Source organism: Prionailurus viverrinus, chromosome D1 (genome assembly GCF_022837055.1).
Source record: "Prionailurus viverrinus isolate Anna chromosome D1, UM_Priviv_1.0, whole genome shotgun sequence".
Taxonomy (NCBI): Eukaryota; Metazoa; Chordata; class Mammalia; order Carnivora; family Felidae; genus Prionailurus; species Prionailurus viverrinus.
In genome coordinates this window covers 72,427,117-72,446,067 of record NC_062570.1, presented here as the reverse complement: position 1 = coordinate 72,446,067, position 18,951 = coordinate 72,427,117, and the positions used below count along the sequence as shown (strand labels likewise).

General features: G+C 40.8%; 1 protein-coding gene across 17 annotated transcripts in view; it reads left to right on the top strand.

The window, feature by feature from the left end:
- SOX6 (SRY-box transcription factor 6) overlaps nt 1–18,355 on the top strand; it is a 614,016-nt gene extending 595,661 nt beyond the window's left edge. For all 17 annotated transcript variants that reach the window (XM_047877037.1, XM_047877035.1, XM_047877036.1 and 14 more), the window contains 2 exons: nt 64–280; nt 11,594–18,355. In XM_047877037.1, the coding sequence (XP_047732993.1) occupies nt 64–280; nt 11,594–11,897 (521 nt within the window). In that variant the 3' untranslated portion in view covers nt 11,898–18,355. The remainder of the gene's footprint in view (nt 1–63; nt 281–11,593) is intronic.
- The last annotated feature ends 596 nt before the right edge of the window (nt 18,356–18,951 follow it).

The window sequence follows — 18,951 nt, the reverse complement described above, 5'->3', positions numbered from 1 at the left end:
CCAGTAGTTTCCATGAATATGTTGCCTTGACCACTTGGGTACTTAACGGCTGTTTTTGTTTAGGGTCTCGCTGGAAATCCATGTCCAACCAAGAGAAGCAACCTTACTATGAAGAGCAGGCCCGGCTAAGCAAGATCCACCTAGAGAAGTACCCGAACTATAAATACAAACCTCGACCGAAACGCACCTGCATTGTTGATGGCAAAAAGCTCCGGATCGGGGAATATAAGCAACTGATGAGGTCTCGGAGACAGGAGATGAGGCAGTTCTTTACCGTGGGGTGAGTGTTCCTGAATGTGGCCACCTGGGCTTTCCCCTCCCACTGGGAAACCACAGGATGGCTACTGGCAGTGTGTTTGGGAAGGAGATTGGGGAAGGAAGGAGATCAAGACCTATCCAGGGACTAGGCTGTGGTGATCTCTGCAGTCTCTCTCTCTCTCTCTCTCTCTCTCTCTCTCTCAATCTCTCTCTCACACACACACACACACACACACACACACGCACGCGCGCACGGTCTTGCAGCCTGGCTCCTGCTCAACAGCTCAAAACAAACCTGGTCGCCCCTCTCCTTGTCTCGCAAACTAATCTTAGATGTTCAGTGCCCACACACAATGTTTCTGGTAGTTTATTTAAGCAGACATATGGGGAGAAAAAATAAAAGAAATCCCCAGAAGCTTTCCAGCTTCTCTGGGTGGTGCTTCTGACTCTAATCACAATAGTCTGCTTTTGTTGTGGGATCTACCACAAGATAATTGGCCTTGACATTGGTTAGAGGACCTCATTTTTGGCATAAGATCCAGAACTCCTGTTGCAGTAAATTATTCTGTGGTGGAAGCAATAACAATGTGGATTTTCTTGCTTAAATCAGAAACTAGACATGTTTTTGATATCTTCAAGTCTGATTTCATGTCATTTTGTTTAAAAATTAGGTAATAGATTTCTGGTATAAATTTCGAGTTGGCTGACTGGCTGTCTGCATTTAAAAGAGGCCCTTTGTAACCACAGCCATGGGGATAAGCGGGGATGCAGACGCCTGTAGGTTCCAGCACACCCAGACCTAGAGGCACAGGGGTGATAAACCAGAGGACCTTGCTGGAGGCACTGGCCTGAGGCGGCTGCAATCAGCTTGAGAAGATACTTGGGACAGGGCTTGAGAGAGAGAAATGGAGTTAGAGGCAGCTGGGCTCACTGTTAGCTGGAAGGAGCCATGAGGAGCTATGCCACACGCCAGGGCACATGGGACAGCCTCATCTGGAGTTGAGAGATGTGCCTCAGAGGAAAAGTAAAGACCTGCTTAGTTTTAAAGACACTTAAAACAACAACCTCATGGAACAAAAAGTTGGTTTCAGAAGCATGTATTTAAAGCATAAAATTAATTTGGAATAGTAAATAGAATACAAAAAAAAAAAAAAAAAACACGCCAATGAAAGCAGTCTAGGCCATGAATCTGTGCCATACATGAGAGTGCTCTAGAGAGGAGCACTGGAGTTTGACCACCGAGGTTCAAACGCTGGGCTACCTGCCCGGGGAAGTTATTGAACTTCTCTGAGCCTCTGTTTCCTCATGTGTGAAATGAAATGAATAGTGGTACTGATGTCGTACAATTGTTGAGAGGATTCAATGAGGCAGTGTTTTTGAAAGTACTTTTATGGTGCTTGGTACAATATCAGTAAAGGTGATATTTTACCACTATCATCACTATTAAATACAGATTTACTATCACAATAAAACTATATTTTATTTCATACCATATGGTCAACTTCTTTACTCTGTGGCAGAACTTTTGCAAGGTAAGGGAGGCTTAAGCCACTTTGTTATTTGAGAATCTCAATCTCTTAACAGATGATGACATATGCCAAAGTAGGTTTATCAAATTCTTCTGTATGGTAAATGTTTGTGTTTTTAAAAATAATACTTTTAACATCAGTAATACAATGCAATATAAGTAGGCTATTTACTGGCTATTTAGACGATTTATAAAAAATACCAATCCATAGTGCACTTTGGGAAGTAGGGTCACATGAAACAAAATACAAATTTATTTTAACTCTGTGATAAATGTCTCCTTTTAATCCTGTCTCTGAGACCATATGCAATCTCTTTTGAGCAGAGAATCAAAAGTTTGAGAACCTTTGCAATCCCCTCTGTTTGTTCCAGTCATGTCCCTATGTATCGAGCGATACGTAATGGGTGTCTCTTGCCATAGTCTGGAAGGCTGTCAAAGGTACCATTTTAGGTCCCTGATAATTATTTGAAAATATGAGCTGTAGCAACTCTATTTAATTTATTTCCCCTTACCAAAGGGTACATTGAAGTGGCTCTGGATCAAAATAATTCAACACACAGCAATGCATGTAAAATAAAAAAAAATAAAATAAAAAACTAAAACAACTCAACAGCATCTACCGTTTATTGAAGATCTACTGCACATAGACACTTTAGGTATATAAATCACATAGTCCTCTAAATAAGGTAAAGAAAAGGTTCTGTGGCTGCCAAAAGGTCAGAGAGAGCAAGGGTTTAAATCTAGGTCTCTGCCTCCATCATGCCTAATGACTGAGGGATTGTCCTCAAAATACGTTTCTATTTTCTGCCCTATTCTGGCACAGTTATGAGTTTGGCTGTGCTATTTGAAAAAAGAGTGCCTACAACCTTTGGTTGTGGTGTATGATGGCATTAGAGGAGCTCTGAAATTTAGAGACTAAGGATTCTGTTTCCAGTAGTGCAGTGGGTCCTTTATGGAAGGACCCTTTAAGATTATAGAATGAAGCTACGGATGTGCAGGCAGTGACCAGAATGTCTTATTCTTTAATTTTCAGTGCTGAGTATTTTCCTCTGCCCAGCTTTGGTAATACTTGCAATGTGAAGCCAGGTATTATTTCTACTTAAGGATTCATATTCTCTTTTAAGTAGTTGTATTTGATAGATTATTAACTCCCTGGGGTTCATCTTTGGAAATTCGTCTTCATTAGATGTGAGGTTATTACAAGAGGGAAAAGAAACAAGAAATTCAAAGATTGCTATTGACTTCTTGAGAGAATGGGAGTAAGATCAATTTTTATAGCTGATTTTGAAAAGACATGCATAACTTTTGAGCCAACAAAATTACGTATATTGCTCAACATTGTCATGCATTTTATTGACAATACAACTAAAAATTCAGTGAGTTAGATTTTTTTTTACTCAGCTATTATGAAATAAATTTATCAATAATATGAAGTGGAGTAAGGTTAGCTCTTGCCTTAGATTTAACCCCTTCGATTGACAGGTTAAGTATTAGAACTTTTAATCATTTTGATGAGCACTATTAATGTTGAAATGATATTAATTAGGGTACATGTAGCTACAACACTGTCTTTTCCCAAAGAATTATGGCCAGATGCATTTCCATTTATTTGAAGTTTATTCAATAATTTACCTGTGAACTAATAGAGAATTATGCAGATACTATAAAATATCAAATTTGGGGCTACTTTTTGAGTAATAATGATAACTTGTTGAATACTTACCATATACTGTATACCGTGATGAGTGATTCATAAAGATTATTGCGAATACAACAAATAATTACAAGACAAGCAGTATCATCCTCTCTACGTGGTTGAAAAACAACAATGTTCAGAGATGTTAAATAATTTGTCCAAGGCCACACAGCCAAGTAAATTGCACAGCTGAGATGTAAACCAGGCTTATGTGAGTGCAAATGTGAAACATATGTCCTTTTCACCATTACACATACCTCTCAATTAGAGCCTACAAATTGTTCAGAGGCTGTGTAGTATAGTGGTTAAGAACGTCAATTCTGGAACCAGACTATTCTGGTTCAAATACTAGATCTGCTTATTCCTGGCTCTAGGGACTTATACATAGCAATCTTTATTCCTCTGAAGTCTCCACTTGCCCTTGGGAAGCTTATTTAAACTCTCTGTACCTCGATTCCCTCATGAATAGAGTGGAGATGACAATAATACCTATAATACTGGGCCTTTCTGAAGATTGAATAGCTTAATATATCTAAAGTGCTTGCTTAAAACAATGTCTGGCACATAGGAAGCCCTGACTTAGGATAAATATTATTATTATTATTATTATTATTATTATTCTAGAAAAGTAATGCTACGTGCCAAGTATTATATTATAAAGAATTATATTCTAGTGACTTATGCTGTAAGTGATTGGAACTTTTGCCATTTTGATCTTAATCCTTAAGAGGTTGAATCAAACCTGTACGATACTTATAAACATAATTGATTAGCATAGGCTAGCCATACTCTTTTCAGTATGGAACTCTGTAGAGAAAGCTGGATTAGGATCTCTGATAGGCAGCATAAAAAGATTGCTATCATTTCCATTTCTTACTCTAGTATCAACTACAGAGATGTAGAACATGTAGGCTTATCTCTTCATGAAACAGACCTCATTGTCTTCATTTGTAGATGCTGTAAAAGTCTGAAAGATCAGCAAACAAAGGGGATTTGCCAAATTAATATGTAGGTTTTTGTGGGGTTTTGTTTTGGTTTTGGCTTTTGCGATTGGTGAAGCTAAACTGTACTCCACAAATATTCTTGTGATTTGGAAGCCATGTACTAATGCTGTACTCTATCAGGGTCAGCTTTATTCTTTACTTGGGCTGAGAAGAGGGGTTCTTAGCTTGTCTCTGCTCATATCAGCTGCATGTATACACTTTTACAAACATCTACAACTTTTGTTTTGATGTGCACATTCATTATTTGTAAAGCCCAATACTTGCCAGCTATTCCTGTTTGTGAAATCTGCAGTGTTTGAATTTTGACTTTGCAATTGATCTGTAAAGGAAGGAAAAATGCTTTTTAGGAAAGTAATTTCCGATAGACAAAGCTTGAGCCTGCTGGCTGGATTTTCCATTTTGTAATTGATTGGTCCGTCAATTGGTGAGGGCTTATTTGAAACCAGTGATGTGCCCAGCACTGTACTAAATTAATACAGTACATGAGGCATCAATTCTGTACACAGTGAGCTTTCAGAGAGTGCTGTGGTTAGAGAAACCAGACACATACACAAACATATTAGCAAATAAGAGTTTGTTACACACACACACACACACACACACACACACACACACACAGAGGGAATGCATTGCATAGTGCTGCACACAATGTATAGTGAAGTACTAATTTTGATTTTATGGAGCAGAGCAAGTAAAGGTCAGAAGAGAAGAGATTACTATTCCTTAGGGCCAGCCATAGGTCATTTTTGAGGAAGGGGACCTGATGTTTGGGTAGGGTCAGGCTGGTGGAAAGTAGAGGTAAAGATTCCTGTCTTAGCATAAAGATTAGCATGAACACATGGAGGGAAATGCAGAAATGTTAAACATGTAAAAAATGAAGCTAGCCTAGGAATAATTATTCCTGGCAGTAAAGAAAAGTAAGAGAGGTAGGGTGGGGCAATATTTTGGAAACTCTTGAAAGCCAGGATACTGCAACTATAATTAGCCATGCTCACTTGATTTTGTAGTCTTTTATTATGCTGGTAACAACAATGAGAAAGCAAGACCAGCATGATAGTTAGCTTATGATTTTGCATCCATAGAATCAGTGGTAACTTAAAAGGGGCCTCAGAAGTCATGTACTTCAAGTAGCCAACCATTGTAGGAGTCCTCCCTACGTTCTGCTTGAACTGTTATAGGGCTAGAGAGCTCACCACTTCCCAAGGAAGCTGGTTTCTTTGTGGAACATGTCCTAATGCTAGCCAAGTTCTTTTCTCTTAACTGAGCCATGGTCTACCTTTCTGCTACTTTGTAGATCAGTTCTAATCCTCTTCTTTGGTCCCTTTTCTAGAGTTAGTCTCTTCCTTATTTATAAAGACAGCCATTCAAGCCTTTAAAGATGGTTATATTCACATTCATTCTCCACTATCTTCCCTCTCATATATCTAGTCTCATTATATTTTTTCTTCTCTTAAGTAGCTTACCCAACTTTGTCATTTGTTTCCCCCTCATTCACTAGTTCACTCACTCATTCATTCATTCATTCATTGCATGTATACATTATGGAATGTGCCTCCTGTGGTCCAGGCATTGCTGAAATTTTAGAGCTGTATCAGTGAAAATTCCTGTCCTCATGAAGCTTACGTTCTGGTGGGAGGAATCGGACAGCCAACCAATCAATCAATAAATAAATATCAAATAGTAGTAAGTCCCTTAGAACAAAGTAAAGTAGATAAAAGGTAGGGAATTTCAGGGGATGGAGTATAATTTTAAACAAAGTGGCTACAGAAAGCCTCACTGACAATCTCATACTGGAACCAAAGGCCTGCAGAGTGAGGTAGCAAGCTGCATGGGTCTCTGGGAGAAAAACAAGGCAGCAACTGCAGAGGTCTGGAGGGAAGGTTGTGATTGGCTTTTTCAAGAATTAATGATGTCAGAGTGGTAGGAGCAGCATGGGTAGGAAGGAAAAGTAACAGATGTCAGAGAGGTAGTAGGGAGTCAAACTGTGAAAGGACTTTCAGCCATTGTGAAGACTTTGAATCTGACCCTGAGTGAGGTGGAAAGGCATTGAAGGGTCATAGGCAGAAGAGTACTCTGATCTGACTTGGGTTTTAAAAACGTCATTCTTTCTGCCATCTTGAGTATTGTCTGAAGGAGGCATGGCTGGAATAAGGAGGCAGGCTTTTACGATAAACCAGATTAGAGTTGACGGTGGCCTGGACCAGATTTGTAAAGGTGGAGGGAACAAGAAGTGGAGGGATTCTGGATATATTCCTGATAGCAGACTAATAGGATTTGCTGATGGATTGGATATAGCATTTGAGAGACATGCGGTTGCCAGGGATTGGCTCAAACAGCCAAGGATGAAGCAATCATTAACTAAGATCAGAAAGGCCACGAGAGGAGCAGATCTATGGAGAATGATCAGGAGTTCAGTTTCACATCTGTAAGGTTGAGATGGTAGTTTGACATCCACATTGAATAAGAAGTTATATATATATATATATATATATATATATATATATATATATATATATATACATGACTCTGAAATTTAGGAATGTAGTGCCTACCAGGCATCCAAATTTGAGAGTCATCAGCACCTAGATAATATTCGAAGCTGTGGAAAATGGACAAGATCACCAAAGGAATGAATTTAGATAGAGAACAGGTGCAAGAACTGATCCTGGGGTACTTCAGAGCTTAAATGTCAGGTTGATGAGGATGAGGAGGGTGCATCCAGGGACCTAGAAGGAGCAGCTAATGAGATAGGAAGAAGACCAGAAGACAAGGGAAGAAAGTGGTTCCCACAAGGGGAAAAGTGGTCAAATGCTGCTCATGGCATAGGTCAAGTAAGATGAGGACTAAGAACTGACTTTTGAATTTAACAACACAAGATCATTGGTAGTGTGACTTTTACAAGCTATGTTTCATTGAAGTGTTGGGGAGTGATTGAAGTAGACTTAAGAATTTAGTAGAAGAAATGGAGAGAGTGAATATACACATTTTTTCAAAAAAGTTTTGCTTTAAAGGAGATCAGAGAAATAGAGTGGTAGCTGGAGGGGGATTCGGGTGAGTCAAGAGAGAGTTTTTGTTGTTTTCTGTTTTTAAAGTGGGAGAGATTATGGCATGTTTATGTGCCAATGGGAATGATCCAGGAAAGAGGGAAAATTGATCATGCAGATGGGAGAGACAATTACTGGAGACAGCTCCTTAGTGAGAACAGAGATTCAGTGCACACACGAAAGGGTTGGACTCCCATTGCATTATGAGTTCATTCAAAATACAGAAAGGCAGGCAGAGAGTTAGGAAAACAGAGGTAGATGGGTACATGTGATGATGGGAGCTTTTGAAAAACTTCTTCTGATTACTTCTAATGCCTCCATGAAATGGAAAGTCAGGTCATCAACTGAGAGAATGTGGGAGAAGTTGGACATTTGAGGAGAGCTGAGAAGGTATGAACTAATTATCTAGGAGAGTAGAAGAAGGAGTGGCTTAGGGAATAGTACAACATGATGGCTGAACAGCACCAGAGACCAATTTAAAATTCATGCTCAAAAATTCAGACTAGTAATCATGGAAATGTGCTTTCTGCAGCCAAGTTCAGCTGTGTGGGAGTGGTCACAAGTAGGCAGGGAGTTCAAGATTTGCCATGTAAGAGGAGAGAGTATGTACAAGATAGTGACTAACCACAGAATTGATATTGGGTAGAGAGGTAAGTCAAGGCACAAGAGGGAGAGAGAAGGGCAGTGAAAATTGGTTGAAGAGATCAAGGAATTGTAGATGCTCATAAGGTGGGAGAATTGTTGAATTGTTCTTCTAGAGAAAGAAAACTAGAAAGAGAAGATGTTGTGGTCAGACAGTGGGATATTTAAAATAGAAATTAGGGGGGCGCCTGGGTGACTCAGTTGGTTTAGTGTCTGACTTCGGCTCAGGTCATGAAATCACGGTTTGTGAGTTCGAGCCCTGCGTCAGGCTCTGTGCTGACAGCTCAGAGCCTGAAGTCTGCTTTGGATTCTGTGTCTCCTCCTCTCTCTGCCCCTCCCATGCTTGTGCTCTTTCTTTTTGTGTCTCTCAATAATAAATAAACGTTAAAAATTTTTAAATAGAAATTAGGGTGGGGTTACAGCTGGAAATGACAAGGTCTGCTGATATAGGGAGGAGGCCAGATCATCACAGCAGAGAGGAGGTCACAAAATTGAGAGAGCAGGGTGTTAAAATTACCACCTTTGTAGATAGCGAGACATCAAGAATTACGGCAGGAGTAATGTTGGAGAGCCAGTGGCAGTAAGCCAGGAGCTAACATCGTTAAAGAATGAGGGGGGCTGACCAGGCAAGAAGTAAGTACATAGGGGGTCAGTGGGTGACTTAGTCTGGTATCTCTCTACCACCAGTAGTAGGCTTTTGAATATCATGTGCCTCACCACAGAAAATAAGTTATAGATGCTTTGTTTGTCTCTTTGTCTGTCTTTAATGTTCCATTACCGACTTAATGTCCAAATACTGTACTGTTAAATATGTGGAGCCCAGTTTAGAAGAGTTTGATTCTGATTCATATTGCTAAATAGTTTTCTGATCATGTGAGCTTGCCATTCTCACCCTTGTCTTGATATCCAGTGGAGAATTTGCAACATGAAGAAAGGGTTCAGCTCCTGGCTGTGGTATGTATATGGCCTTGGACAAACCGTTTAAACTCTCCAAAACTTGGTTGGTTACTTCATCGATAAAAGAGGAGAAGTAATATTTGCCTCTTAGGCTTATTGTGAAGGTCGAAGATAATGTGAAAATATCTAGTCATTGTCCCTAGCACTTAATAGGAGCTCAGTTCAAATGTATTTAGTAAATAACTACGTCTAGATATTTTGATTATAAAATACTGCAAAACTGGCCATCTATTCTTTCCGAAAAGAAAATGTCCTTTATGAAAAGAAACTACCACTTGGTAGTTGGTGCATGGTATGTAGAGTTTATGTTATAGATTAGCTCACCAAATCGGGAAATCTGTAAAATGGGTTAATATTGCAATAAAAGTTTTTACTCTACACTCATTATGTGATTAAGGCAAAAATATTTTCATTGCAATTATCCAAGTTCAGTAAAAAATTTAATAAGGCATTCCCTGCCTTGGGCAGGCTAGCATGAAATTTAATTTGTGCTAATATGCCCAAAAGTTAGGAAGCAGTCGTATTCTGTTTTTAGAATTTGATCCTATGAGAGTGAAACCAGTATTTTCTGAGGTGTCTCTATGCATAGATATATATTCCTCTATCATCTCCTTCAGGCAATCAAAGAATCACCATGAGCCTCATAAAAATGGATCAATATCAGGTGCTTAGTATCAACTGGGTACAGGCAGGCTCTATAGAAATCGGGAATTTTTATGAGACATACTGAGCATAGTGTGTTTGTGTATTGAATATCTATAAAGGAAAGAGTGATAGAATTCAAGTCAGGTGACCTAGATTCAAAGGCTGCCGCTGCTGGTTATTGCTTACTTTTAAGCAAGGCCTTATTTTCTTCTTCTGTAAAGTGGGCATGACAGTACCTCATGGGGTCGTCATGTTAGTTGAATAAGGTAATATTTGCTATGAAAGTGTCTGCTATGTTATGTTGGTCAGAGGTTAAGGAATCCAGATTATGCCTTCTGGGGATAGGAAGAGGTTGTCAAAGATAGCATTATCAGGTATCTCCGAGTGATTCTAGGTCATTTCCATCATTTTTCCTTCGACCAGGCTGGAAGACATGCAGGGCTCTTTGAGAAAATTACTCTGGACATGTCAAAGAATTGCTGGTAACTGAGCCACTTCTTCATGGGTTGAGGGTATTTTTCCGTCAGACTGAGGTGGTTAGAGAGTTTCAATGATATTTTAGAGGGTCCATAAGAACCATTCAAGAGAAGGACTGGCCTGAAGTGTCGTGAGTGTTAAAAGGTGAGAGGACCTTCCAAGACTTCCCTGACACCAGCTCTCATAAATATCTGGAAACTGAAGCTCAGAAAGGATAGTCATCAGAAAGGAGCCTGCCAGTACCCAGTTGATACTAAGCACCTGATATTGATCCATTTTCTATGACGCTTATGGTGATTTTTTGATTGCCTGAAGGAGAAGATAGAGGAATATATATCCATGCATAGAGACACCTCAGAAAATACTGGTTTCACTCTCATAGAATCAAATTCTATGACATGAGTTTAAATTGTAATTACTGTCCATTAAGGTCAAGGAACACTTCGTAAGTATTTCACCCATGAGAATATTGTTTCAGTCATAGTCTCTGAGCGAGGTAGTAGGTCTTCAGTTCTTTCACCCCATTACAATGCCTCAAGGGAGATTGAGAGGCAGATAGCCATGTGTCCCTGTAGAGGGAGAAACTGACCTTCATAAAGGGTTTGGTAAGTGTATTTGAACTAGAGTACCATTGTGACCCGGCCTTGGCACCTGCTGGCATCCAGGATGAGGCAATGGGTGTTATTCTGATAGGCTCCCTGCACTTCACTCCTGACTCCTCCAACCCAGCTCCAGCCCAGACATCCAACATGATCCTTCCATGATAATGAAAACAGAAGCTCCTTAAAGGAGCATCCTTACAAGTTCAGCCACAGAAATAGGTAGATATTTGCATAGATACCAAATCTATGCTTTGCTAAATCTGACTCCCTGGGACACACTTGATCCTTTCTCGTCTTGATCTTCCCTTTGTACAGTTCTCAAACCAAGGTGGAGACACAAGCCTGCTTACCGGTGTCATTAAAATATGTCTAATGCTGCGGATCTTAAGAAATGATCTCACATGTAACTTTGTGGAATTGACTACAGCATTTGTTTCAAATGCACTTCAAATGCCAAGTGTTAGTCGAGCTTTGCCGTATTTGTAATGCTGTAAGAACCCTGCTTTTAGGTTTCGAGACCGTCAGTAAGTTGCTCCATTGTATTGCTTACTGCCCAACCATAGCATCAGGGCGATTTGCAGGACTCCTCCAGGGAGCACCTTTGTCACGTTTTGTCATTTGCTTAGAATGTCAACAGAGCCCCCTTTTGGAATGTGTGGGAGATGAATTCCAATGCCACACGGAAGAACATGTATACAGATATTTCCCCCTGTTTCATTTTATTTTTTGAATCTATACAGGCAACAGCCTCAGATTCCAATCACCACAGGAACAGGTGTTGTGTATCCTGGTGCTATTACTATGGCAACTACCACACCGTCACCTCAGATGACATCTGACTGCTCTAGCACCTCGGCCAGCCCAGAGCCCAGCCTCCCAGTCATCCAGAGCACTTATGGTATGAAGACAGACGGCGGAAGCCTAGCTGGAAACGAAATGATTAATGGAGAGGATGAAATGGAAATGTATGACGACTATGAAGATGACCCCAAATCAGACTATAGCAGTGAAAATGAAGCCCCGGAAGCTGTCAGTGCCAACTGAGGAGTGTTTGTTTGCTGAATTAAAATACTTTGACATTTCACCTCCCCTCCCCCAACAAAAAGTTCTTAAAGAGCCCGCATGCATTTGTGGCTCCACAATTACATCAGCAGAATGGTCTTAATTGTTTCGTAAAGTGTGAGACAGATTAAGTTTTTCCTGATTTTTCATGAACTTGAGTTTTTGTCGTTATTGTTATTGTTGTTGTTGTTGTTTTTTTAATTTAGGTGAAGACATATTAAATATGAGACACCAGGACTTGAAAACTTATCTCAACCCATAGCTGTCTTACAAGTCTTATATTTTTGTCTTACTTTTTTTTTTTTTTCTTTTGGATGTTGATAAAGGTTTAAGTTACTGTTTTAGATGGGGTTAAACATTCTCACTCAGGTATGCTGTGCCGGCCTACAGGTTGTGAATGTGTTTTTATTCTGAATTCTTTTAGAGAACAACTAAGGATTTCCTATCGTGAAACAGAACCAGTCCACAGCGTGCGCAGCTGCGTGCAGAGCATATTCAAAAGGCCTCAGAATTCCATTGTTTCCACGTGTAGAGTTCAACTCTGAATGTGCCAAACTTTTTCATAACTTTTGAATCTTAATATTTTGAAAGTCTTAAAGGAGACACTGCAAAGTCTTAGACAATCTTTGGCATCTTAAGATAACACAACAAACCACACATTTTTCTTTTCCAGAAAATGGTAAAGTACTCAGGAATCTGGAGACAAGATATTGTAAGGAATGAACAAGGTTGCCACAGTGCAGGTACCCAATCGTGTTTGCCTCTTGACGTGCCATCCACGTGTGACGCGTTATACCGCGCGCGCACCAGAGCGATCACCACACCAGATACCAACCTGGTGGTCTTCTCTGCCTGAGACCACCTCTCACTACATCCATTATCCCTTTGCCTTTTAACCCTGACATTCAGTCTTAACACGTTTTCTCTTAAATTATTCATTCCAGAATGTCAAGGGTCCACTTACTATTTATTTGAAAAAAAAATGTTTGTGGCATTAATTTAATAATTCTTGTTTTTCACCCTCCTTTCCTGAAGACCTTTTCAGCCCCTTTCACCTCCTTCTCCTGCTAGACACAAAAGATGCACACAGTGATTTTATGTCCCCAGCGCATCTGGACGCATTTCTGAAACAAGATACTATTCAATACTTCTACTGGTTTTCAATGTAAACGTATATCTGGCTGCAGGGCTGTGTGTTTGGATACAGGTGTGAGGTCTTACACTTCAACAGATATGCCCCCGAGGTTCTCTGTGACCTCAGAAGCTTTGCCAGAATCCCCTCTAATTCAGTTGAGCAGCAGTGGTAGGATCTGCGTCAGCGGTGTTTCCCCCAAATGCCATTCAGCAGCAAGGGTCAGCAGTGGTGACCGCCAGGCAGGAGAGTCCTGCAGCCAAACCCAAAACCCAAGGTTGTGGACCATGGAGGAGGCTACAGTGATGCTGTCATGGGCTGGCATCTTCTCACGGAGTTGCCTTGTCACATCTGGTGCATCTAGGGAGTTTTTGTTGTTGTTGTTGTTTTGTTTTTTGGGTTTTTTTTTTACAAAATCCCCAGGATGCAAGAAGCCACATGACAGCCTCCAGGCAAAGATAGAGGCAAATAGTCATGATACATCCAGAGAATGAAAGAAAACCATAGGGAAGGAGAAGGAGGGGAAATACATTCCCTATATGGGATGTTCCTACTGTTAACTCTGGGGAACGGACGACTTCTGGGGCAGCAGCTGAGCTCCTCTGGCTCACTCCCTCCCTCCATCCATGGCCACATGGGGGGCATGCCTCCCTGTGAACCAGATTAACTGCACTGGTCACACAAGGATTTCTCTGGAGATGTGCTGATGGGCTGGGAGGCAGTGAGGTTTCATTCCCCATCTCCTAACTCCAGGGAGCTCGGCCATGCCATTTTGACCTTCCTGAAACCAGGACTGACTGTCTGTGGGGTGGGGGAGGGCCTCACCCGGAGTGGTTCAATGGGAAAATGTCAGTTAATGGGACAGTTCACTTCATGGGACAACCCAGAATCTCACCACCAGGACATAGGAACGGCCCCATCAGATTTCTTGAGCCATTTCGTCACTTGGAAGAAAATAGCGTACCTTCATATTTATTTAAAGAGTGCTCAAGGCCATACCTAATAGCAATAAATAGGTCTAGCCAAGATGTTACTGGCTATGTCATTAGCTGGGAGTGCTCTCCATAAGCTGATTAAGGTACTGATAGGAATGTTTTGTTCTTAGTATTGGTTGGGGATTGGAACTTTGTTTTTGTACATTTATTTCAAATGAGGAGGAGGTCATTTTTTTCTCAAAAGAAATGAATATTTATTATTGTTTTACTGATTTCTGTTGATTATATATACCTCTCCTCCTCGCTTCATTCTCACGTTTTTTCCTTTCTCTTGGACTCTTGCGTTTGCTGTCTCCTCCTCTCTCTTCCTTTTTTATTTTGTCGCATAGGTAGAGTGCTGTATGGCTAGCATTGTATTGTATGTAATTAATTTTGCACAAAGGCAAACATTTAGAATAGTAGGTTAATTTTGTTTGTTTTTTATGACCATGCCAAAATAATATTCTGGGCTGGTGGAGAACAAAGGACTGTTCTTTAGGACTGAAACTTGATTTTGCTTGTAGTTAAAAAAAAAAAAAGAAAAAGAAAAAAAAAAAACAACAAAAAACACACACACTCACAGATGTTGTTTCGTAAGTGTTATAAGCACTGGATATAAATGGTATTTTTTATCACTTCTGACTAATGTGAAACTTGTACGAAAACTACACGAACAAAAGTCATCTGTTTCGACTCGTGTGGGCTTGCCTCACAGTTGCCGGATTTGAGTCATTTTTATGTCTTGTTATTTCATTTATTTATGCAAAATACATGTGTGTATGAACACTTTGTTTTAGCTCCAGCTCTGCCTCAGTACTGGGGTGCAGTCACTTCTGGCCATGTTCTTAAAAGTGAAAGGCTATTCAGGAATGATCTGATTGCAAACGTCTCTTTCATTGGGTCAAACGGCGATGCTGTATTTGAATCTAAATTCTGTGCATAAGCAGTTTACTCTATTTATTAGCCAAGTTTGGCTCTAAATATCCATGGAAATTAAGAATGACAATCATAGGGGATCACTTCGTTTTATTTTCAGTGGGGCTTAAACAAAGTTTTTATGACTCTACCATCTCATTTTAGATGTTTCTAATTGTGTAAATATAACATAGAAATAGAATTTATTTTTGGTTCATGAATACGTAGTGAGATATAAGTTACGTATTTCCTTTTTGTTCTCTCTCCGTATACATTGGTCCAGACTAGAAGTTGACAAGTCAGTGTACCTCATGGGGATAGTGAACTAGCAGCCGCAGTGAGAGAGCAGTGTTCCACCCGCACTGGGGAAGCAAAACCCTTCACTCGGGTTCCCAGGCAGTTTAGAACCCACTGTCCACAGGCTCAGACTTTTACTTATTTTTTTCTCATAGAAAGTCGATGAATTGATTATACTAAATTTCCAGTACAGCTGGGGAAGAGTCAATTTGCTTTTGTAAATCCACATAAATCTTCTAAGGTAGTTCTGTGACCATTTACTAGCAAGAAGCACGAATGCCTCCGAGACTGACCATTAATAAAAGTCCTACCATGCCAATTAGATTAAAGAATGCTAATCAACTGTTTTCAGTGCTTCCTATTTCACAGTATCTTCAAATCAAAGAGAAACCATCTCCATGTTGTTAAAGAACTTACAGGATCAGGATTTTCCTTGTCACTTAGGATAGGGACACTGGCGCACAATCCTCTCCTAAAAAAAAATGGACCATATGGGACAGGAAGGAAGGAAGGGAAAGGAAGGAATGAAGGAAGGAAGAAAAGAAGGAAGGAAGGCAGAGAAAGGAAGGGAGAGAGAAAGAAAAGGTCAATCCATGGACAGGAGCAGCCAGGCAAGCGGTTTCTCTATTTCCTTGGCAGAGGCGATGCAGTACCTTCTCCAGGAAGGTAAGAAAGTTATGTCGTTTTCACGTGTATTCAGCTCAGTCTTCCAGGAGCACATCAGTTTGCTTCATTTGGTGTTTGAGACTCGCCAGCCTTGTCCTCAGGCCCGATTCATGATGCCAGGGTCCTGACACAGTCTCCCAGGCCAAGTTCTAAATTGAGGTGTGGGCTCACAGTGCTGTTGAGCTTGTCAAATTCTGGCCTCCCCTGCACATTAGCCCCACTGGAGCCTGGGTGTTTGAAAAGGGTGTGATCACTCTAGGGCTGAAATTAAAGGCTTCTTTCTTTTCCTTATGAAGCCGGGCTGCTTCTTCGGAGCACACCCTCCCAAGCCAGGAGCACCAGGCACTAGCTGAAAGCAGGGATTATTCCGAGGAAGCCCATCTACCCCCAGTAGGAAGGCAGCCTGGTCACTTGAACACCACAGGCAGAGACTGCTTCTCCCAATTTACTCATTCTGCAAAGAGCTGACCTCGACCTACTCATTAGGGAAAGGAGAAAGAATCACTTAGTAGTTTTAAACCATATGAGAAGTCCTGTTCCAAGTGCCAACGACTACAACGAATGCAGCTAGAGGAATGTATTGAAATTATTACTGGGTCTTCCTTTCTAATGAGAAAAAATGACAAAAATGGTTGCTGTAGCCTTGCCTGATTTTGTACACGTTTGTCCAAGGACTGAGTTGGCACTGAAGCTCACTTCTCAAAGTATAATAATATTGTATGACCTCATCTGTCCCTTTACAGAAGCACCTGCATCATTTCCTTAAGCCATCTGCCCCCTGACATGTCTTCTTCCTTAATAAACAACTTCTATCTGTTACTCCTGCTGATGACGTTCTGTTTCTGATGCCATATACTGTTGAGCGTAGCCCTCTGCTAATGTCATTGCAAATATCGACACGCAAACACATTTCCTTTTCATCCCCATCCCATCTTTCCTTCTGGGGACAGATTGCTTTCCAAAAGCTCATGAACAAGTAGTGGAAATGCTGGTACCTTTGGGGCAGGGCTAGAGGAGGGGGTGGGGGTGGGGGACAGAAAGGTAATGCTGAGTTCAGATACTCTTCCGATTGGAGTCCGTGGCTGTATGAACGCTTGACGGTAACTCAGTTGCTCAGTAGTTTCTTATTCCTGAAGAACCACAAGCATAAGGTGAGGCCTCAGTGCTGGTGCTCTTGGAGTATGGGGAATGTGCAAATATTTAACTGTTTTGTATGCTGCACATTGCAGATCTGCTCATGTGCATTCTCCGTTCGTCTTCCTTTGTCATACGTGTTTTTGCTTTTTTTTTTTTTTTTTGGAAAGTGCAGTCTTTATTGTACCCTTCTTCAGCTTGTAGCAAATTAGAATGCTTAGCATTTATGTTCATTCATTATTGTATTTGCCATGTAAAATTTTTATTACCTTAGACAAGCTTATAAGCTGTTACTACATAACTTATCTTACTGTAACTCTTTTATTTCCCAACCTTGTAATTTGTTTGTGATGTATATTGTGAGATTGTATTCTATGTTAATTTAATCAGCACAATTCACTGACATGCTGGACTGACATGCTGGCTGCTGTTTCAAAGTGTAAAGTTTGTGTAGGGCTGTTGGGACAACTGTGGCTTGTTGTTGAGGTACTGTGCAACACTGCGGGTGTGGCCCTTACGATGCCAAGGGCATTCACTACACCCTCGAGCAAATTTAACTGCAGATTTTCTTTGTAGAAATTCTATGTATAACGCAGGTACCTACTTGGCCCATGGCTGTTAACTATTTGGGCGATTAGAAAAACAAGAAAACAAAAACCATAAAAACTAGTGTCTATTGCTGCTTTGAATATGTTTGAAAGTCTGAAAATGTAAATAATTTATCAAAAAAAAATCTTGTACAGTCCAGTGTAAAGTTTTTAAATGACCTTAAGGGTTACCATCACATCTCTCTCACACTCTCCTCTTAATCATGGAAAAAAAAGTTTGCTAAGGATTAAAGAAATGGGGGGAAAAAGAATATCTTCAAATTTAAAGGAATGAATCATTGTTCTTAGCTTTGTTGCATACACACATTTCTTGGATTTCGTTGTGCAGTATTGACGTGAGATAAAACTCAACATTGAATAATCTTTCAGTGGTACTTTTCAAAGTCTTCCCCTCCTCTGCCTCATAATTAAGGGAAAAGACAAAATTGAAAGACGCACTGTCTTTATCTATCCTGGTGTATGTTGGCACCTTAGCTACTTTTTTTTTTCTTTTTGCACAAGGTGCTTTCCTGATATGTTAAACATGCCATCTTTGGGTGATAATGTATATGCCATGAAGGGGCCCCGGCCCCTCAGGGGAGTGTCTATAAGAACCTGCCTATTTATGCTCATTTACCTCAAGACTGTCCTCTCTACCCTTAATCTAGTCGTCATCACTCCATCTTTTGTACTGCTGTTGACACTTACAAATTAAAGATAAATTTTGTTTTATGACCTCTGTGTACGGCCTTGTCTGTGCCCTGCAAAGTGTTCCCGCCATGGAGCCCGGTAAGCCCCAGGCTTGCCCCCACCTGCTGCTGGAGCCTGCAGAGCTCTCCCTCTCCCTGCCCTTGCTTCTGCCCTGCTGGGAGGTAGGTCCCAGAAAGCCTCCAAACCCCTGAGAGCCTAGAAAGACTTGCCTGCTTTTTTCATTGTGGAGCATACACTGCTGTAGCAGGAAATGCTTGTGGATTGAGACGGTAGGAACAGGATCCAAGGTGGATTTTTGTCAAGAGAAGATGAGAGAGAATGTCACTTCCTATTTGCCTGACTTCTGCGTGACAGTGAAACAGTTTATAGAAGCTCCCAGCATCCTGGGGTATGAACAAATCTCAAGGGCCAGCCTCTCATCTGACACCAGCCTCCACAAGCCCAGCAGCCAAGAGTGGAAAATGTCACACTTCTGGAACCTTTGCCTCCACGGTGGTTGGGAGCAGTTGGCTGATTATTTCTCAGTCGCTTCTGCCTCGGAGGAGGAGAGCTCCCATCCCGTTGTGCAGACCGGAGCTGGACCCGGCGTGAAACTCTGCTCCAAATGATACCAGCTCCTA